Source organism: Mytilus californianus, unplaced genomic scaffold (assembly GCF_021869535.1).
Source record: "Mytilus californianus isolate M0D057914Y unplaced genomic scaffold, xbMytCali1.0.p SCAF_6, whole genome shotgun sequence".
Lineage (NCBI taxonomy): Eukaryota > Metazoa > Mollusca > Bivalvia > Mytilida > Mytilidae > Mytilus > Mytilus californianus.
The window spans coordinates 116,548,000-116,569,368 of NW_026262712.1; the positions used below are offsets into that span (position 1 = coordinate 116,548,000).

The window sequence follows — 21,369 nt, forward strand, 5'->3', positions numbered from 1 at the left end:
TTGTTGTCAATATAATGAAATTATATGCGACAGTCATACAAGTGAGAGGTTTAGCTAGCTATAAAACCAGGTTTCGTCCTCCATTGTCTACATAAGGAAATGCCTGTACCACGTCAGGAATATAACAGTTGGTTTTCATTTGTTTCATGTGTTTGGCCTTTCGACTTTGCCATTTGATAAGGTACTTTCCGTTTTGAATTTTCCTTGGAGTTCGGTATTTTTGTTATTCTACTTTTTAAAAATTTGCATCAAAAATTGTGTAGACAATGAAACACTTGGGGTCATCTCAGGTGCTCCGGAGGCGTAAGCAGATTCTGTTGTAAATATACATGTGTCTGTAAAGGCTCACAAGAAATATCCTAGTTTTGTCAATAATTTTAATAACATCACTATAGAAAATGTTTAAACTTCACAAAGAACGAAAGGAAACTGTATAATTTAACTGTTAGGTTAAAAACAAAACGTCAAATTTTGAGTAAAAAGGAAAATTCGATATGATCTTTTGGATGGACTTCTTATATTTAAGGGTTCACTGACGACAAACAGCAGCAGGCGATGGACCATTAATTTACAAAAAAAAAGTTTTTCTTCCATAACTTAGATGAACCTCGACAAAGGCTTCTCGGAATCCCCTTGTGTTTGAATCAATTAAAAAATTACTATCCGGTGCAGATATCGAAAGGGCAAGCTGTTACTGTTCTAAAATGACATCCATTGTGTTGGTGTCTTGTGATTTCCTATGAATTTGAACGACAATTAAATTTTCCCTTCTGCATTATTGCAGCTATTCGGATTTGTCGATATTGTTATGTTTGGAGTATTGAACACTTCAAATAGACGGGGATAAAATGATGGAGAAACCTCGGGAATGCAATACAACACAATGCAATACACAAGAAAAGTCAATCAACAAATATATATTAAATATAAATTAATTTATCTACAGCACGAAAATTTCATACAATGGAAACAGCGTGGTCCCGAATAAGAAATCACTTATGGTATTTTTGGAGCGTAAACATATGTACAAACTCAGTGCATTCTTAATTAACAGAAAACAAATTACACCGGTATTAAGGCTGTATTTAATGTTGTGGTTTTTTTTCCTCGAGTGTCTATGTTGCCCCATCATTTTCCTCCCGAGTCTGTGTTGTCCGTATCACTTCCTTTTCCACTTATAGTATTATTTGTTTGATAAATTCTACTGTCTTTATCCAGAACTGATGTATCGGAATTCACATTGCTGTTTGGATCCCTATTTTCAATGACACCATTGATAGAATGGGGAAGATTGTTTTCTACATTGTATGACTGCGAATTATCACGCCTGCGTAATGTTATATTATACATAACATATGGATACGGTTCGGGACAGCATGCGTACAGCTGTACGGCTTTATATGCTGTGGAATTCACATATTCCCATTCAGGATGTTCAATATAATCTTCAATGTCAACAAAGTCTGAGGATAGCTGAATGTCCAGTGCCTTACCATGATATGACCAAGAACCAAATCGCATTAGGCAAAATATGACAGTGTTATCGATTTCGCTCCCTTCACAATTAGTAGTTATGGTAGTAGGAGGATACCAGGACAGGGAACCACTGTTGAAGATGTAAACGCGCGGATTGTAAGCATTACCAGCGTGTGATGAAGGGCTGAAACAATAATTGGTTTACTTTTATATTACAGTATTATCAAAACAAAGCAAATGTCTACCATAGTCGTTGGTTTTTTTTCTTTTGTGTGTACAGTTTATGATGTTTGCGGGTCCAAAACTATTCATCTAATGTTAAACTGGAAATTATAGAAGACAGTTGATTAGTTTTTCATTGCAGCAAACATATACCAGATGTGAAATGTATATTTCCTAAGGTGACTATTTGCGATTAACGATTTTATATTTGTTGTGCACTACTGAATGTATAAGAGCACATTTCTCCGAATATGTGTTGAAGGGGGAGATTCCTTGACTAATGTGTCCACATTATAAAGTCCACTGTAAGCGAATCCGGAAGGATGTACAATTAAAGTAGGATTGTTCAGAGGCTAAATAAAATAATCCTTAAATGATTGTACAAGATTTTTTAACCATGGCTCATTTTGATATTGGTTTTCCTTGAATTTGACAAAATTATTTAAAGTGAAATCGTAGCTTATTTAAGTAACAAATTGAAATCCCCTCTATTATATATGAAAATATGTCCGTACAAAGCAACAAGAGACTCTCAAGAGCCTGTATCGCTCACCTGTAATTTTTTGCTTAAATCTTTCATCAATAATTATTTTTGCTTTTCAATATATATTAATGAGTGGCTTAAAAGTGCCATTGAAATGTTCTTTGTATCTGTCATATTTTCTTCAAAAGCAAAAAAATGCAATTTACCCCTATGTTCCATTTTAGCCATAGTAGCTATGTTTTTTGTACAAAGAAATAAAATTCAAAATTTATACTAGATACTCTGAAACTCGTTCAGCCCAAGTTTGGCTGAAATTGATTCAGCAGTTTCAAAGGAGAAACTAGATGAACAAATTGTGAAAAATTGTCTTTAAAGGGCAAAACCTCCTTAAGAGGTCAATTGGTCATATAAACGTATTTGTAGATCTTACTTTGCTGAATATTTTTGCTGTTTAAAGTTTATCTTTATCTATAATAATATTCAAGAAAATAACCAAAAACGGCAAAATTTCCTTAAAATTGCAAATTTAGTGGCAGCAACCCAACAATGGGTTGTTAGATTCATCTGAAAATTTCAGGGCTGATAGAACTTGACCTAATGAACATTTTAACCCATGTAAGATTTGCTCTAAATGCTTTAGTTTTTGAGATATAAGCCAAAAACTGAATTTTACCCCGTATGTTCTATTTTTAGCCATGGCAGCAATGTTTTATGACGAAACAGAAAATAAAACTCAAACTTTATTCTAAATACCATAAGTATCATTCAGCTTAAGTTTGGTTGGAATTGGTTTAGTAGTTTTAGAGGAGAAGATGTTTGAAATAGTTTACACCGGACGGACGACGACGGACGCCAAGTGATGGTAAAAGCTCACATTTCCTTTGAAAAGTTGAGCTTAATATGATATGATAGTAAAAACATAAAAACTGTAGAAATTAATTGGTAACATACCTGTTGTAAAGAACGATATCTGGCGTCCACAATAAGTCTGACGGGAGAGTAAGTGCATCAAGGTCATAGAAGTCTAATGACCAAGCCAGACGAAGATCTGTCCAGGCTATAGGAAGCCATGTCATTGCTTTTAATGTTTTACCATCCTACACCAAAAACATGATAAAATTCTTAATAATTTCTATAAATATTATAGTTTTCAGACATCTGTCTGTGGTTGAATGTTGAAGTTACTGAAAATCCAAAATATAGATAATTTGTCTCTATAGATATAAAAATAAGGAGATGGGGTATGATTGCCAATGGGACAACTATCCACCAAAGTGAAAATGAAGTGGATGTAAGCAAACAACCTTCAACAATAAGAACAACACATACCGTATAGTCGGCTATAAAAGGCCCCAACATTAAAAATATGAAACAATTTAATTATAGAAAACTAACGGCCTCATTTATAACAAAACAATTTACGAAAAACAAATATGACAGACATGAATCAACGAAACCACTGAACTAAAAGCTCCAGACCAGTGATAGGCACATATAGAATGTGGCTGGGTATAACATGTTTGAAGGCCCCAACACTCCCCTTAACCTGGGACAGTGGTGTTACAGTAAAACATAAGAACAAACTATCAAAATCAGTTAAAAAGGGCTTAACTTATCAGATCGATACAAACAGAAAAATATCTAACACTCTCACACTCTGTTTGAAATAGGAATTTTGTTGGATAAGTTGACACTTTTCGTATATTAACGAAAACATGAGAACGACAAAAGGGGAACTATCTTAGTGACTTTCTTTTAAGATCATAAACTCATGCAATTATGCAACGAACTTCAGAGTATATTTTAACTAGCGCGTCTTATTTTACAAAATATCCTTAATTCGTCTGAATAGATGTAGGCAACAGTAGTTCAACAATGTTAAAATCTCATAATGCTATAAGAAAATTTTAAAAGGTAACAAACAAAAGGAGCGAGACCGAATGCGTCGACATGATACACTTTTCCATATTCTTCAATTATAATCAAAATTATCAATGTGTACTTTCACTGTTGGGTCGTTGCCCTTATTCCTATCTACAAATTCACACTTACACATTCCTCTATTTTAATCAAGTTCACTCCATGTGTTACTTCAACCGTTGGATGTTCAATCGTTGCTGGTCTGGCTAGCTTGTTATAATTGTATAAAATTTCATCTAATATTTCTTCTTCAATTATGTCTGGTCTACCTGTATAAAGACAAAATAATCCAGATGAATATTTGTTTTTGATTTCAACGTTGTTTATCTACAAAGGGATAAAAGGAATTACTAAATATGTTTAGTTGTGTAATGTATTATCAACTCTACTATGTGGGGTCGCTGTGTCGTGAGTTCTTCAAATTATGTGTTTACAGTACTCTCTGGAGCGGACTAGTTTTCGAGATAAAACATATATTTTTTTTCTCGTAAATCAATATGGAAGAGACAAATTAAGGCAACAAACACAAACTAGGGGAATTGCGTGAAATCCAACTGGATGAGTCAACAGGGTAAGCATCTCCTCATGCATACATTACTGGCCATACGATTTCCCACTTAAACAAAATGGCACAATCGGGAATGGGAAACAATCGGTAAATTTACAGATCAGATGACTATACTGGTATCTAAAGATCTAAGACCGCAAAAACATGTCGCTCGTGTGTTGAGACACGAACACATCGTATCGGTCAACCAATTCGTGTCGATTTTGGTCTTTGTATCTCGTAACTCTGTTGGAGAAGTTTTTGTGTAATGAGCACACCTCTGCCAATGAAGTCCAACAGAATGAGTGTACAGGGTAAGCGTCTCCTGCTTTGTATGCATCACCCGCCATACGAACTTCAACTTAGTCAAAATGTCGGGAATGGGACACAATCTGTAAAAATGGTTCTCTATTTCATAAAATATATTTCTGATGCATTTAACTATTTCTTGAAAGCAATGTTCATGTAACTAGTTCTTGTAAGCAATGTTCATATAACTAGTTCTTGAAAGCAGTGTTCATTTAACTAGTTCTTGAAAGCAATGTTCATGTAACTAGTTCTTCAAATAAGTGTCCATATAACTAGTTCTTCAAATAAGTCTCTAGTGGTTGAAAGCGCTAATCTTGAACACAATAATAATTAGTTATTTGAAGTATAATAATTGACGATGTAATTTATTGTTGAACTCATTCATCATAGAACTAGCAATTAAAATCAATAATCACTTTCATATTTATTGTTTGTAGTTATCACAAAATTAGTACTTGAGAGCGTTAATCATTAAGTAGATTTCGAACATATAGTACTTTAAAGCATTAAGAACACAAGTATTATCTAAACTCGTTTATCACATAATTACTTATTGAAAGCAACAACATCTTAGTTGGTGTGATGTCGTAATACTCGTTCTATTAACCTATGCTCTTTTCATGTACAAAATTGGCTGTTGAATCCTGATTACCATATGTTACAGTATACTCTCTTGACATCGAATAACTTTTTAATTTGAATGGAATGACGTAAAGCATGAAATGTTTCTCATTAATACCTATAACCATTTACATTGAGTTTCACCTTGTTTCATGGAATTCTCAAAGTGCCCATATTGATAAGGTTTGTTACATTTCCCACAACGTCAGATAACAGTTTGTCAGTAGAAGTTAATGTGCTATCTGATACATAGGTGTCCCTTTAATGGCGTAAATCCACTTAAGGAGAACAAATGAACTCTTCAACTCTTAATATGATATGTATGCTGTTATGCAATTTAAAAGAAAACATATTCCTTATAGCCAATATATAAACTTAAAAGCTGACGATAAAACTTGTGATCTTCAAATTTATAAAAAAAAAAACGATCCATTGTAACTTCGTTCTAAAGCTAAACGCTTAAATCGTCAGATATAGAGAAAGTAGCATGAGATTATACACTGGTTAGTTAATGCATCGATGTATGCATAAAAAGTTATAAAGTTAACAGGAACCATTTAAGATTGATAGCTTGGTTGATGTTTACTTAAAGTCACGTGGAAATATTTCATGGATATTTGGAGCGAACCAGTTTACAGAAACATGGACTACAAATAAATATATTATGAGGATTGCCATTTTTATCAAAAATATAAAATTTGCATGATTAAAACCGTATGTACGTTATCATGATTCAGTATAGCTTAAGATCAATTTAGTCGTTTTTGAACAGAAAAACTAAAATGTTTAAATCAAAACAAACCAAGCCCGACAAAGTATTTGTAGTTTAACATAATGTAAATACTCTTTTTACTTCAAACGAGAAACTTTGAAACTGGTGATTGACCTTAATTTGATGAAGCAAGATTTGGTTTAGGCATTTAAGTTCTTAAAATTTTCTAAAGAGAACGGTATATTGTCAAGATATCATTTATTGATGAAAAAGCGTACTCTTTATACAAAGCCAGCGGAATAAAAAGTGTGCACTTTCTTTTGAAAAAATATCTTACGAAGGCATCTTAACACATACCATGGATAACTCAGTAAAATAGAAAAAAGAAGAAATGTGTAACCAAAAACCACAAGTCGAATAAACACTGGAACCACCATGATCAAAATGAAAACCTACAAGAAAAAAAAACTGTCCAAAAACATTGCACAGAAAATTAAAATTGAGCGAAACGAGCCCTACCAAAATTCGAAGTCAAACTCATGTGCCCTGGAAGTCATAACGGATCCTGCTCCACTATTAACATCCGCAAAGTCGGAAAGTAGATGGTATGATATCAAATTTTGATTAATAATTTTATGCACAACAATTACTAATATTTAAAATTAATCTCAAAACTTACCATGAACAACAAGAAATAAATAAATCCCAAACATAAATTTTGTAAGGAAATCCATACTTTTAGCTGCCATTAAAACTTCAGAGCAAAAGAACAAATTGAACTACAGAGAATAGTAATCAGTAGCGTATTTTATAACCCCGGGATCATCAGGCCACTTGAAATGTATCAGGTGATGTAGAATCTACTTAATTAAAGTACATCGTATAACTTGTTATTTCTGGTTTGTTTTAATTTAATTTACGAACAAACTGACCGAAATTATAATGTGAAACACCAAATACTGAAACACATGTAATCGTTTATAGAACTTATTACTATATACAAACACAAATGCACGTATCTAGATACACAAGGGCATGCAGCTGTTCACATCTGTTCTCTGATAGGAGAGTTCGTACCAACGTAGAACTGATAGATCGAAACTGATCAACAAAACATTGCTTTCGATGCATTTTTATTGATTTATATTTGTCAAGAATATTTGGGTTGCTTTAAAAATATAGATTTGCCAAAGATATAAAATTGGTAAAACAAAATCTTTAAAATTAGCAAGTCCATTTAAAGTTCACTTACCTGTGGGGTTAACAACAAAACATATGGTTGTAAACCTTTATAGAGTTATAAGTAACGGCTTTATTAAAATATCAGCGATAAAAATTGGTTGATGACGAAAAATTTACCACTGGGGAGGAGTGTTTTATGAATAAACATTGATATCGACTCAGTTCTAGTATATTTTTTTTTATCAAAATAAGTCTTTTTCCGTTTAACTTTCATTTCTAAAAAGAACTATTGTTCGGATGATGGATGAGTAAAGTAATAGTTCACTAGTGTTAGTATCGACCCACTTGTAGTAAGTACAACGTGCAGATTTCATTGCCGTCAATGCCAAACTTTTTTTTACAAAAGACAATAAAATTAGAATTAGCCAATAGAACGCAAATAAACCAAATGATTAATGATTCTAGTCAAACGGTCTATGATTTTTGCACAGATATTTATTGGATTGTAATTAAGAAACTGAAAACTTAACACTACAGTAGCGTTTGTTTAAACCAAATCTATCAAAATCTCATTCCAAACTTGTGAAAATGCGTATTTGTACACTTAAGATTGGTTAAAAAATGTGTAATATATTTGCAGTAATCAATTTCATCCGTTTGCCTTTCCGTGACGTCCATCCGTGTGTAACCTTTATTTTATAACCAATTACACTTTATTTATCTTCAAAATAGTTCGAAGTAAAAAATAAGAAAAAAATTCATCAACGTGTTAGTTGTTAAAAACACTGACCTAAATTACCGTTACATAATAACAAATAGACGATACGGACTCAAAACAGAAATTAAGAAATCGACATAAAAATATATATATAATTGAAATAAAGCGAGGCAATACATGGAGCTAAAAAGAGATATGCTTCTGCATCGACACACAACCACACAACAAAAAACATAAAAATATTGATTGGAATTCAAATAAATATCGCGGATTTCATTTGTTTTTGAAAGGTAAACATATCCAGCATGACAGTGCCCATAGTTATCTCCAGTTTACTTCAGCAAAATCAATTTATAGGGAAAACGAAAATACAACTTTGATTTTGAATTTAGAAAAAGCTTAATTATTAAGAATTCTAAGTAATCAACATACCAAAACCGATGAAGAGAACGGCGGTCCAGAGGTGGTTACCTATCATCATTGATTATCAATATTCTGAGAACCCACACAAAAACAATGTTTTATACGGAATGAAGTATCTTACCATGCATGTATCAGGTGATACCGGCCCAAATTAGAAGAACTTATAAGGTTTAACTAGTTAAGTCTGGTTTCAAATAAAAACAATATCAAAGGAAATTGAGCCTCAAGTACATGTTATTGAAGTAAATGACTGACTTGCATATATACAATGAAAATGTATATGTGTATATGATTCCTTTAATCAAATCGTTTTAGCTCCTTCGTGTTTTGTCTCTTTTTTTGTAAGGAACATGGTAAATTGTAGCTTGCATTTCAATGTGTGATAAAGGTCTAAAGTTTAATTTGCATTTCACATCTCTGGATTTAATAGCGTCGAAAAATTAGTTTGGCTTGTTCGGTTTGGCGCCTTACACTGATTTGCTTTATCCTGCAATAATTGATTGATTATTGGTTGCTTAACGTCCAGTGACAAACATTTCATGAATGTTCAGGACGAGTATCTTTAATTTATGTATTTTGTTTTCCTGTATTCATTCTATATGGTCATTTTAACCTTTAACCTATAACCTTCATATATTCAGATTATTCGCCACTTCCACTGCTGAGATTTTATTCAATTCAGGTAAAGCTTAGTACAAAGCTTTTTCAGTGATATTATTTATGTTTTTTTTATGTTTTGTAAATATTCTTTTTGTTGTGAACTTGCTATCTTATTGACGTATGTACTATTTTTTTTCTTCCAATCTGAAGTTTTTCTTACTTCTTCATATTCTGTGAGGTATTTTCCTACATCTGAAACTTTCGGAACCAAATACCTTGTCACTCGAAGGTGTATTACCCTACATCTGGGACGTTCGGAATCACTACATCTTGAATATCGGAATCACTACATCTTGAATATCGGAATCACTACATCTGGAACGTTTGAAATAACAGATCTTGTAACCCAAAGGTGTATTAACACTTTTCAAGTTTAAATCACTGGAACCTATTAAACAGGAATAGCTTATACTGAGGGCCGCATTGCCTTACGAACTTTTTTTAATATTAGGCTCTGTAAATTTCAAATTAGCCATTAGAACGTTATAGATAAAAAGGATAACAGGAATTACTAAATATGTTGCACAGATAATAGACCACACCAAACACCATCTACAAAATCCTCCGAAAATAGATATAGCATCAACGACAACCAAAACGCAAACACATGGTACAGATCCAATTGCCATTGGAGAAACAATAATTACTGTATGATTGACACCTTAGGGGAGTAAATCTCCATCAGAAGTGATATCAAACAAGTAATCAGTGTGGAATGACCCCTTTTGGAATATCTTGTAACCAGTACTAAACTGTGGGGTTGACAGATTTCGGAAGTAACTTTCATCAGAGGTGGTATTAAGCTGGTAGTGAATTGTGAGAATGACAACTTTTTGGGTAACTTTTCACCAGAGGTGATATCAAACCAGTAGTGAATAGTAATGTAATGACACCTTTGGGGAACACTTTCCAACTGAAATGTTATGAAACCAGATACGAACTGTGTGGATGACACTTTTGGGGTAGCTCTTCTGAAACGATATCAAACCAGTAATGTACTATGTGATTAAAATCTTTGAAGAACAACTTTTCATCAAAAGTTATTTCAAACCAGAAATACACTGTGTGGATGCCACCTTTTGTGATTAAATTTTCACGAGAAGTAATATAAGTAATATCAAATTAGTGATGAACTTTGAGGATGACAGATTTTGAAGGGCACCTTTTCATGAGAAATGATATCAAACTAGTACTGAACTGTGTGAATGAAATCTATAGTACCGTTTCTTCCGAAGATATATCAAACCAGTAATGAACAGTGTCGATGACACCTTTGGGGAGTATCATTTCACAAGAAGTGATACCAAACCAGTTATGAACATATAGACTACATCTTTTAGGAGTTCTTTTCATCAGAAGTGATATGAAACCGATAATGAAGTGTGTGAAGGACACCTTTGGGGATTAATTTTTCCTAAGGCGAGATATCAAACCAGTAATTAATTGTGTGGATCTCACCTGGGGGAATAATTTTCATTCAGGAGTGATATTAAACTAGTATAAAGGAGTAACTTTTTACAAGAGGTATAAAAAACACGTGATAGGGAGTTACTTTTCACCGGAAGGGATACCAAATCAGTGTTGGGGAGTTACTTCTCATCAGAAAGAATATCAAACCAGTGATGATGAGTTATCCTTCACCAAAAAGGATATCAAATCAGTGAAAGGTAGTTATTTTTCATCAGAAGGAATATCAAACCAGTGATGAGGAATTATTTTTCACCAGAAAGGATATCAAACTACTAAAGGGGAATTACTTTATACCAGCATGAATATCAAACCACTGACTGTTAGTTTCTTTTTAACAGCCGGTATATCAAATCAGTCATTTGTCTTTTCTTTTCAATGTAATGGATATCAAACCATTTAACGAAGTTACTTTTCACAAGAAGTGATTTCAAAGCAGTCAGTGAAGTTACTTTTCACAAGAAGTGATATCAAACCAGATAGTAGGAGTAACTTTTCAAGTAAAGGAATCTCAAATTAGTGATAGGGAGTAAATGTTCACCAAATGTGATATCAAACCAGTAATAAGGAGTTTCTTTTCACCAGAAGTTATATTAAACCAATCATGTGGAGTTACTTTCACCAGTAAGGATATCAAACGACTGACGATGAGTTACTTTTCAACGCAAATGATTTCAAACAAGTGATAGTGAGTAACTTTTCACCAGAGGGGTATGAAACCAGTGACGTGGAGTTACTTTTTACCAGAATGGATATGAAATCAGTGATGGGGATTACTTTTCATCAGAAGGGATCGAAACCGGTGATAGGGAGTTACTTTCAGCAGAAGGGATATGAAACTAGTAATGGCGAGTTACTTTTCAACAGAAGGGATATAAAATCACTGACGGGGAATTAATTTTCACCAGAAGAGATATCTGACTGGTGAGAGAAAGTTACTCTTTAACATAATGGATATCAAACCAGCGATGTGGAGTTACTTTTCAACAGAAAGAATATAAAACCACTGACGGGGAATTACTTTTCACCAAATGGGATATCAACCCAGTGATAAAAATATATCTTTCGCCAAATGAGATATCAAACCACTGACGGGGAATTGATTTTCACCAGAAGAGACATTACACCAGTGATAAAAAGATATCACTTACCAAAACAGATATCAAACCACTGACGGGAAGTTACTTTTCAACAGACGGGATATCTAACCAGTGATAGAAAGTTACTTTTCACCAGAAGGGACACCAAACTAGGGATAGGGAGTTACTTTACACCAGAAGGGACACCAAACTAGGGATAGGGAGTTACTTTACACCAGAAGGGACACCAAACTAGAGATATGGAGTTACTTTTCACCGGAAGGGACACCAAACTAGGGATAGGGAGTTACTTTACACCGGAAGGGACACCAAACTAGGGATAGGGAGATACTTTTCACCGGAAGGGACACCAAACTAGGGATAGGGAGTTACTTTTCACCGGAAGGGACACCAAACTAGGGATAGGGAGTTACTTTACACCAGAAGGGACACCAAACTAGGGATAGGGAGTTACTTTACACCGGAAGGGGCACCAAACTAGGGATAGGGAGTTACTTTTTACCATAATAGATATCAAACCAGTGACGGGGAGTTACTATTCATCAGAAGCGATATAAAAGCATTGATAAAAATCCAAATGTTATTAACCTAATGTTTTTTAAGTTCAAGTAGATTTTCGAATACAGTATCAGTCATTTCTAGTTGTATCTAGTATCGACCTGTCATACAATTCCTAATTAAACGAAATTACAATACTCAAGAAATAATTGACCTTTGAAGATTAACACATAAGATCTTACATCCTCAGTTAAAATGCGGGTGAGATAATATGAAAAACGAACAAACGCCATCTGTAGCAATATTTTGGTACTTTTATTCTCTTCTAATAAAACTTCTTTCCTGATTTTTTTAACTAACAAAACTTTAAATATCAGACCTAAAAGTTTACTTCTAACAAGAATATCTCCTCATGACGTTATTTTTTTTTTCTTCTCCGTTTGACATTAATAGAAGTAAGAAGTAATTCAGTCGTTGATACTAAATCATGTACTATCTGGATCTTGAGCATAACTTGTCCATTGACACCAGTTTGAGGTTTTTTTGTCTAATTACATTAGCAAAATTCGAAATTATGATTAATTAATGACGAGTAACTTTAATTACAGATGAAGTTCGTGTAAGAAGATGAGGAATAAATTATGAGTTTTGATTCTCCCTTGTGTACCTTCCGCCTCGGATTTTTTTTTTTTTTCTTTTGGGTATGTAGAAACTAGTCATTATTGGAGCTTTAATTATTGAAATAGTTTACTGATACTTTAGGTGGGGGGGGCTTTCTTTAGTTTTGCTGATGTTTATTTAGCTGTTGCTGTTGTTTTTTGTCATCGTTTTAATCAATGTACGAGTTAAAACTCATTTTCCTTAACTAAATCTCCATTAAATATGACAATTGCTTATCATTTCTCGTTGTTCAACGAAACATTTAAAACAATACAATTAAAGTTTAAATTTTGAAATATATCATGCAACGAACACTTTTTGTTAATTTATATTTTTATACCGTCATAAAAAGTCAATACTTTTAAAATAGAAGTAATTCTGCTACAAAAATACTGCATACTAAACCCGTGGTATGTAACTAGTAATGTTCCGACGGTGAAAACAAAGTTCATAGCAATTTCTGGAAATCCGTTGATTATATGCATGCCTAGTTTATAGAACATTAAGAAGGTAAATCATTTATTGTTTTGTTACTTTATTCATGACATAACCTTGTTTAATTGATTGTAAGCTTGCGTGTTAAAACTTTACAAATCACATTCGGAATTAATGAGAAATCATTGAGGAAATGAAAGCCTACTGATCAAGTTCAGTAGTTTGTAATACTTAATAAACAACTAAGAAAGACTATGAGTGAAGCCCAGTAGTTTGTAATACTTAATGAACAACTTGGTTTCTATGAGTCAAACCATTTAGTTTGTAATACTTAATGAACAACTATGAGTTACTATGAGTGAAACCCAGTAGTTTATTATACTTAATGAACAACTTGGTTTCTATGAGTCAAACCATTTAGTTTGTAATACTTAATGAACAACTATGAGTTACTATGAGAGAAACCCAGTAGTTTATTATACTTAATGAACAACTTGGTTTCTATGAGTCAAACCCAGTAGTTTGTTATACCTAATGAACAACTATGAGTTACTATAAGTGAAACCCAGTAGTTTGTAATACTTAATGAACAACTTGGTTTCTATGAGTCAAACCATTTAGTTTGTAATACTTAATGAACAACTATGAGTTACTATGAGAGAAACCCAGTAGTTTATTATACTTAATGAACAACTTGGTTTCTATGAGTCAAACCCAGTAGTTTGTTATACCTAATGAACAACTATGAGTTACTATAAGTGAAACCCAGTAGTTTGTAATACTTAATGAACAACTTAGTTTCTATGAGTCAAACCCAGTATTTTGTAATACTTAATGAACAACTATGAGTTACTATGAGAGAAACCCAGTAGTTTATTATACTTAATGAACAACTTGGTTTCTATGAGTGAAACCCAGTAGTTTGTTATACCTAATGAACAACTATGAGTTACTATAAGTGAAACCCAGTAGTTTGTAATACTTAAAGAACAACTTAGTTTCTATGAGTCAAACCCAGTATTTTGTAATACTTAATGAACAACTATGAGTTACTATGAGAGAAACCCAGTAGTTTATTATACTTAATGAACAACTTGGTTTCTATGAGTGAAACCCAGTAGTTTGTTATACCTAATGAACAACTATGAGTTACTATAAGTGAAACCCAGTAGTTTGTAATACTTAATGAACAACTTAGTTTCTATGAGTGAAACCCAGTAGTTTGTAATACTTAATGAACAACTATGAGTTACTATGAGTGAAACCCAGTAGTTTGTTATACCTAATGAACAACTATGAGTTACTATAAGTGAAACCCAGTAGTTTGTAATACTTAATGAACAACTTAGTTTCTATGAGTCAAACCCAGTATTTTGTAATACTTAATGAACAACTATGAGTTACTATGAGAGAAACCAAGTAGTTTATTATACTTAATGAACAACTTGGTTTCTATGAGTCAAACCCAGTAGTTTGTTATACCTAATGAACAACTATGAGTTACTATAAGTGAAACCCAGTAGTTTGTTATACCTAATGAACAACTATGAGTTAATATGAGTGAAACCCAGTAGTTTGTAATACTTAATGAACAACTATGAGTTAATATGAGTGAAACCCGGTAGTTTGTAATACTTAATGAACAACTTAGTTAATATGAGTGAAACCCAGTAGTGCCAAAGTATGAATCTACAGTGATTGGACGCACAAAATATAAGGATCAGTTATTTTGTTCTAATAGCCGCTATTTTAATAGAGTTACGTACTTTTCCTTCCAGTTATAATAGCAGCAATTTAATAGAGTAACGTACTTTTCCTTCCAGTTATAATTGACATAAAACAGATTTTGTTTAACGACGATAAATTAACAAAACCCTCTCACTTTCCTCTCAGTGGCTATCTTGCTATATACAAATAGATTCTATCTTATCCATAAACTTGTAACTGCAACATATACCACGATGTCCTTTTCTATTCTATAAAACCGCTTCCAATAGATATTTCTCTGCTATACAAGATTGTATCTTTACCTTTTCTATTCTATAAAACCACTTCCAATAGATATTTCGCTGCTATACAAGATTGTATCTTTACCTTTTCTATTCTATAAAACCACTTCCAATAGATATTTCGCTGCTATACAAGATTGTATCTTTACCTTTTCTATTCTATAAAACCGCTTCCAATAGATATTTCGCTGCTATACAAGATTGTATCTTTACCTTTTCTATTCTATAAAACCGCTTCCAATAGATATTTCGCTGCTATACAAGATTGTATCTTTACCTTTTCTATTCTATAAAACCGCTTCCAATAGATATTTCGCTGCTATACAAGATTGTATCTTTACCTTTTCTATTCTATAAAACCGCTTCCAATAGATATTTCGCTGCTATACAAGATTGTATCTTTACCTTTTCTATTCTATAAAACCGCTTCCAATAGATATTTCGCTGCTATACAAGATTGTATCTTTACCTTTTCTATTCTATAAAACCGCTTCCAATAGATATTTCGCTGTTATACAAGATTGTATCTTTACCTTTTCTATTCTATAAAACCGCTTCCAATAGATATTTCGCTGTTATACAAGATTGTATCTTTACCTTTTCTCACAAATCCATTATTGTTAATGTTTACAATGGTGTACCGTCGTTTTCTAAAGATCAATTCAAGATCTATCATGACTATATATCAATTCATTCGAGATTTACGGTTGGGATTGTTTTCTCATTTAATGCCTAGATAACAAGAAAATAAAACATCAATAAATGACTTTGTGTTATATAATTTGTTCTATGATATTTGGTTAAATGGCGCCTTTTCTTTGTCTTGGATTCCAAAAGCGTTAAATGGCAATTGGAGTCATATGAATAAATGGAGTGGAAATAACGCCACTTTAAATATAGCATTTGCAATGCATAATTCCTAATAAAAAGTAGCTATGGTATAAAGATAGGTTATACATATACTATTGTCAATCCAAATCCAAAACGTAATACACGACACGAGTTTGTAGAATGAAATACATAAGATAAGCTCGATACCAAAAGGCAAGCATGGAATCTTTTTTTATAAATAAAAATCATAAAATCCGAAATGGCATAAACAAAACAATTAATAAGTCCCAGGTGACTTTGTCTGAGGTAAACAACCAAAATAGCCCGCCAAAGGTGAACTTTGGGTGTTGGGATGTGTACTGATAGATATTTTAGCCTTAGATACATGATACATTTTTATTATTTGTTATTAGCTTTGAACTAGCTTTCAGTAACTGCGATAACTTTCAGATCTGTACTTTGTTTCAGGTTTTTTTTGTGTGCTTTGTGTCGATCTGCATCTTCCGAGAGGAGGGAAGTGGATCGTAACCCTTGGCTTGCGAAGATGGTCGATCTGATGAGTTAAGTCCTTTTCGACTGATTTTTATAGTTTATTCTAATGTTGTACTGTAACTCCACCGTCCCAGGATAGGGGAGCGCCGGCAAACATGTTTAACCCCGCCTTATTCTATATGTGCCTCGGCAAACATGTTTAACCCCGCCTTATTCTATATGTGCCTGTCCAAAGTCAGGAGCCAGTAATTCAGTGGTTGTCGTTTAACCCCGCCACATTCTATATGTGCCTGTCCAAAGTCAGGAGCCTGTAATTCAGTGGTTGTTGTTTAACCCCGCCTTATTCTATATGTGCCTGTCCAAAGTCAGGAGCCTGTAATTCAGTGGTTGTCGTTTGTTCCTGTATATCATATTTGTTTTATAGCTAACCATATAGTATGGGTTTTGCTCATTGTTGAAGAACGTGTGGTGACCCATGATAGCTGCTAACATTCTACGTCATTTGGTATCTGGTGGAGAGTTGTCTCTTTGGCAATAATACCACATCTTTTTATTCTTATGTTTGCTTGAGAAAGGTTAGCATAGTTCATTTACTGGGAATTGCACTAATCATATTCATGAGAGACTTTAAAGTCATCATAATCATTATATACATTTTTATACATATAATGTTTACCTTTACAAATTTAATGGTAAGACATGTAGTTTCTTTAAAAGTTAATGATATGAAATTAACTTTCTCCTCAATAAAATAATGTTGAAGGTTTTGGCAACTATAGTAGCATTATTTTCATAATTATTTTTTTTTCAATACAGTTCGCGACCAGACTCTGTTTTGCTGATCATATTTCGGATTATTTCAGATAGGGAAGTATTGGTAAACAAAATCCTCTCTCGTGCATCTCATTCCTTGACGATAAATGGCATACCCGCTTTACAGACAACAGTATTTCGATTATTCACAAATTATCGTAAATAAATCAGTAGGGCAAAACGACTGTAATAAGTATTTTTCGTTTGTGTCCTGTTAATCTATTAAAGAAATATTCAAATGCCAAACCAAAACTCTTGGTTCTGGGTTTATATATTTTGGTAAAACCACCTTTCCACGACATCCTTTAAAGTTGTGTTGAAGGAGAAAAAAAGGGACCAGCAATCATTCCATCGGCTAATTTTTTCCGAATCGTTGTCTTAGGGTTGATGCTATCTCAATTTTTGAAAAAGAGTTTGTGATGACGAAACTTTGGAATTCGGTCATTTGGGAATCTGAAGCTTTTTAATCTTACATCAGAATATTAGCACAACGGTAACTGTCATTATTTAGCAAATTATTTTTTGTATATATTGTACATAATCATTTTTATTTTTTTAATTTTTGTTTTACTGATTGTCAATGTACTTAGATTTTCAGGCCAACAATAGAGTGGTAAGACATAGCGGTAGCCGGTTCTGTGAGTACATCATTAACAACAAACATGAACAAAGATTGCTAACCCAAGTAATTCACTGTAGTGGCAATTACATCAGCTGGTGTTCGTGTTTCGTGTGCGATAGGACATAACATTATAAGCACAATTGATTATCTCCGAGGTATTTTACAGTGTTAAAATTAGTTTAGTCTCAAATTTCAGAATAATTGAAGTTTAGAAATGAGATTGTACATAAACCATCGAACAAAACTAGAATTCGAATCAATAGTTTGGTATTTCATATTATCATAAACAAGGATATAAGATATCTAGAAATATCTAAAGACGATTCAGATCTATTCTCAGATGGCGTTCATCTGTCTGCTATTTGAAATTATTTATTTTTCATGTAGGTTGCATGAAGATCTCTATGTCATTATAAAATTTTCACATACCATTTGTCAATCACACGGCGACAAAGGTCTCTTGCCTCGGGGATCTCTTTGCCAGTAATTACTGCGTTTATATTTTTAATACAGCAGAAAACTAACACAAAAAAAAGGAAAAACCAGGAACGGCTAGTGGTCAAAGATGCACAACAGATTTTTCTCTGATAGAAATTTGTCATCATTCATTTGATATGTTTGCGCAGCGATACACTGTCATGGTTACGAAAGTTTTAATGTTGCACATTTCTCTGGTTTCGAAATAATTTGTAGTGTTTGAAAATAAAATAAACTAAATATATAACAATAAGCATTTGAGGGAAATATTGTCTCTATTATATCATAATTCAAGTTTCAACATTCTTGTAATGTATAACGGTCATAATGCAAAGTCATTGGAAAATACGCGAAATTCCAAAATGTAATGAGATCTGTCGTGTTTACAACGTGACGATTTCCAGCTTTTCGAACATATCTGTAAATTGAACTCAAGTTATGAATAACTATTTAGATTTTACTTCACACTGTAGAAATGTCAAACTTAGCAGTGCTTGTATAAACTGTGAAAAGATTTTTTTCAGACATATATAGTGCATAGGGTTATGATTTTTGTTCTATTTTTGGTCAAATGTGTCACTAAAAAAACAAACTGCATATTTTTTTCTTGAATTTTTAAACTAAAGTTGCGGTAAAAAAAGAGTCAAAACTCGTGCAAGTCGAAGAAAAACTGACAACGCCGTGGCAAAAAACAAAAAACAACGACGTATAGACGAACAAATTTACAAAAAAAAAAAGAAGTTCTACGTTTAAAACTTACCCGACACCATTAAAATAAAGCTAGTTATCCATACAAAGTACTTCATCATTGCGGTATGTAACATCCAAAGAAAAAATAAATCCGACCAAGTTTTTGTTCGTTTCTTAAATAATTAACCAATCGATGGCGTTTAGTTTGAATATATTGTAATTAGTAACTGTATTAAGTAGTAACGGTTTACACAGAAGCTGTAATGACAGTTAATCGTTGACTTCTTGTATCTTATTGGAAATCGCTAATTCTTATCCTTTAAGCGTAATGCTGTTTTTTATAAATTTTATCACTTGACTAACTTTATAGATACTTTTTTTCATAATAAAAATTGCAAGACAAAAGACAAATGCATGTTTAAAAGGAAATTTTTTGTAGTATTTGTATTTTTATCCATCTGATGAGTTAAGCCTCTTTCAACTGATTTTTATAGTTCGTTCTTATGTTGTACTGTTACACCACTGTCCCAGGTTAGGGGGAGGGTTGGGATCCCACTAACATGTTTAACCCCGCCACATTCTGTATGTATGTGCCTATCCCAAGTCAGGAGCCTGTAATTCAGTGGTTGTCGTTTGTTTATGTGTTACGTATTTGTTTTTCGTTCATTTTTTGTACATAAATTAGGCCGTTAGTTTTCTCGTTTGAATTGTTTTACATTGTCATTTCGGGGCCTTTTATAGCTGACTATGCGGTATGGGCTTTGCTCATTGTTGAAGGCCGTACGGTGACCTATAGTTGTTAATTTCTGTGTCATTTGGTCTCTTGTGGAGAGTTGTCTCATTGGCAATCATACCACATCTTCCTTTTTATATTCATTCTACGTGATGTGTTTACCTTTTGTATGTTTTAGAGTTACAAAAATTGGTGAAAATAAATAAACTGTAGTTAATGATAGAGTCAAAAATTGCATTTTTATATCAACCTTTCGATTAAGCTTATATAAATTACGAACTTTTTTAGATTTGCGTTTAGGATTGATATACGGTATGATTTGGAAAAGTAAAAATCTCTTCCTCAATAATCAGACTAATGCTGAACATAGAAATACCGAAAAAGGCGCATTTCTGTAAACTGCTCGAAATTTTAAACATCCGGCTTTTAAATAATGAGCGATCTTAAACATTTTGAGATGCCGAACAACAATAAAATTGCAGGTTATTTTTTCTGGTTTTTTTCAAGTGGGTGTAGAGATTTTCTTTAATGTATTGATACCAAAGTATTGCTTAAATATAATCTTTTTTTTTTTAATTTTAAAAAAGCCAATCGGATTTGAACAGCGATTCAAAATTAACAGAAAAACAAAATCAACAATCATAATTCATAACTCTGTAGCAAGTCAAGAGCTAGAATACTAGTGTGTGAATAAAATGAAACCCGACCAAAATTGGGTGTGGGCGCAGTAATTATTTTCTTCATCACATGTGGATATTGCCGGTTACACAAGCTCGGTAATAATATACTTTATCGTCTACTACATAATATTTCAGACAGATAGTAACGAAAAGATAGTGTGCTATTTTCTATAATATTGCACTAGTAAATATATAGCTTTGAATTATCGACGTCATCAGTGAAAAATGTATATTAAACAGGTTTTTTTTCAAGCTTTGATATACAATAAAAGAGTTATTGCATGAATATTGGTGAATACTACCCATCTTAGAATATTTATTGCACTCGCAAACTCGTGCAATATAAAATTATACTCGGGACAATCTTCACCACTATATATAGTATCATATGTGACTATTGTCGGTTACTCATGGTAAATAAATAATGTGAAACAGAACAAGATATTCCATAATGATCGTAAACAAAGTCGTAAGATAAAACCATATGCACAAGTTTGCAAGTCAGTAGGGAAATCACATTATAAGACGAATTGATGTATAGGTGAATGCGACAGCAACCCAATGACCTAAAAGGCATGCATGCCATCT

The 21,369-nt window shown here is 32.9% G+C and overlaps 1 protein-coding gene across 3 annotated transcripts; it reads right to left on the reverse strand.

The window, feature by feature from the left end:
* Positions 1–902: 902 nt before the first annotated feature.
* On the reverse strand, positions 903–19,580 carry LOC127704947 (neuronal acetylcholine receptor subunit alpha-10-like). 3 transcript variants are annotated; one of them, XM_052209185.1, is made up of 4 exons: positions 19,439–19,580; positions 4,235–4,371; positions 3,134–3,279; positions 903–1,660 (listed from the first exon to the last, which is right to left on the reverse strand). In XM_052209185.1, the coding sequence occupies exons 1-4, from the start codon at positions 19,500–19,502 to the stop codon at positions 1,129–1,131; spliced, it is 879 nt and encodes a 292-aa protein (XP_052065145.1). In that variant the 5' UTR covers positions 19,503–19,580; the 3' UTR covers positions 903–1,128. The 3 variants fall into 3 exon arrangements, with proteins under 3 accessions (XP_052065145.1, XP_052065146.1, XP_052065144.1); XM_052209186.1 differs by lacking the exon at positions 19,439–19,580 and adding an exon at positions 8,624–8,716; XM_052209184.1 differs by lacking the exon at positions 19,439–19,580 and adding an exon at positions 6,971–7,172.
* Positions 19,581–21,369: the final 1,789 nt, after the last annotated feature.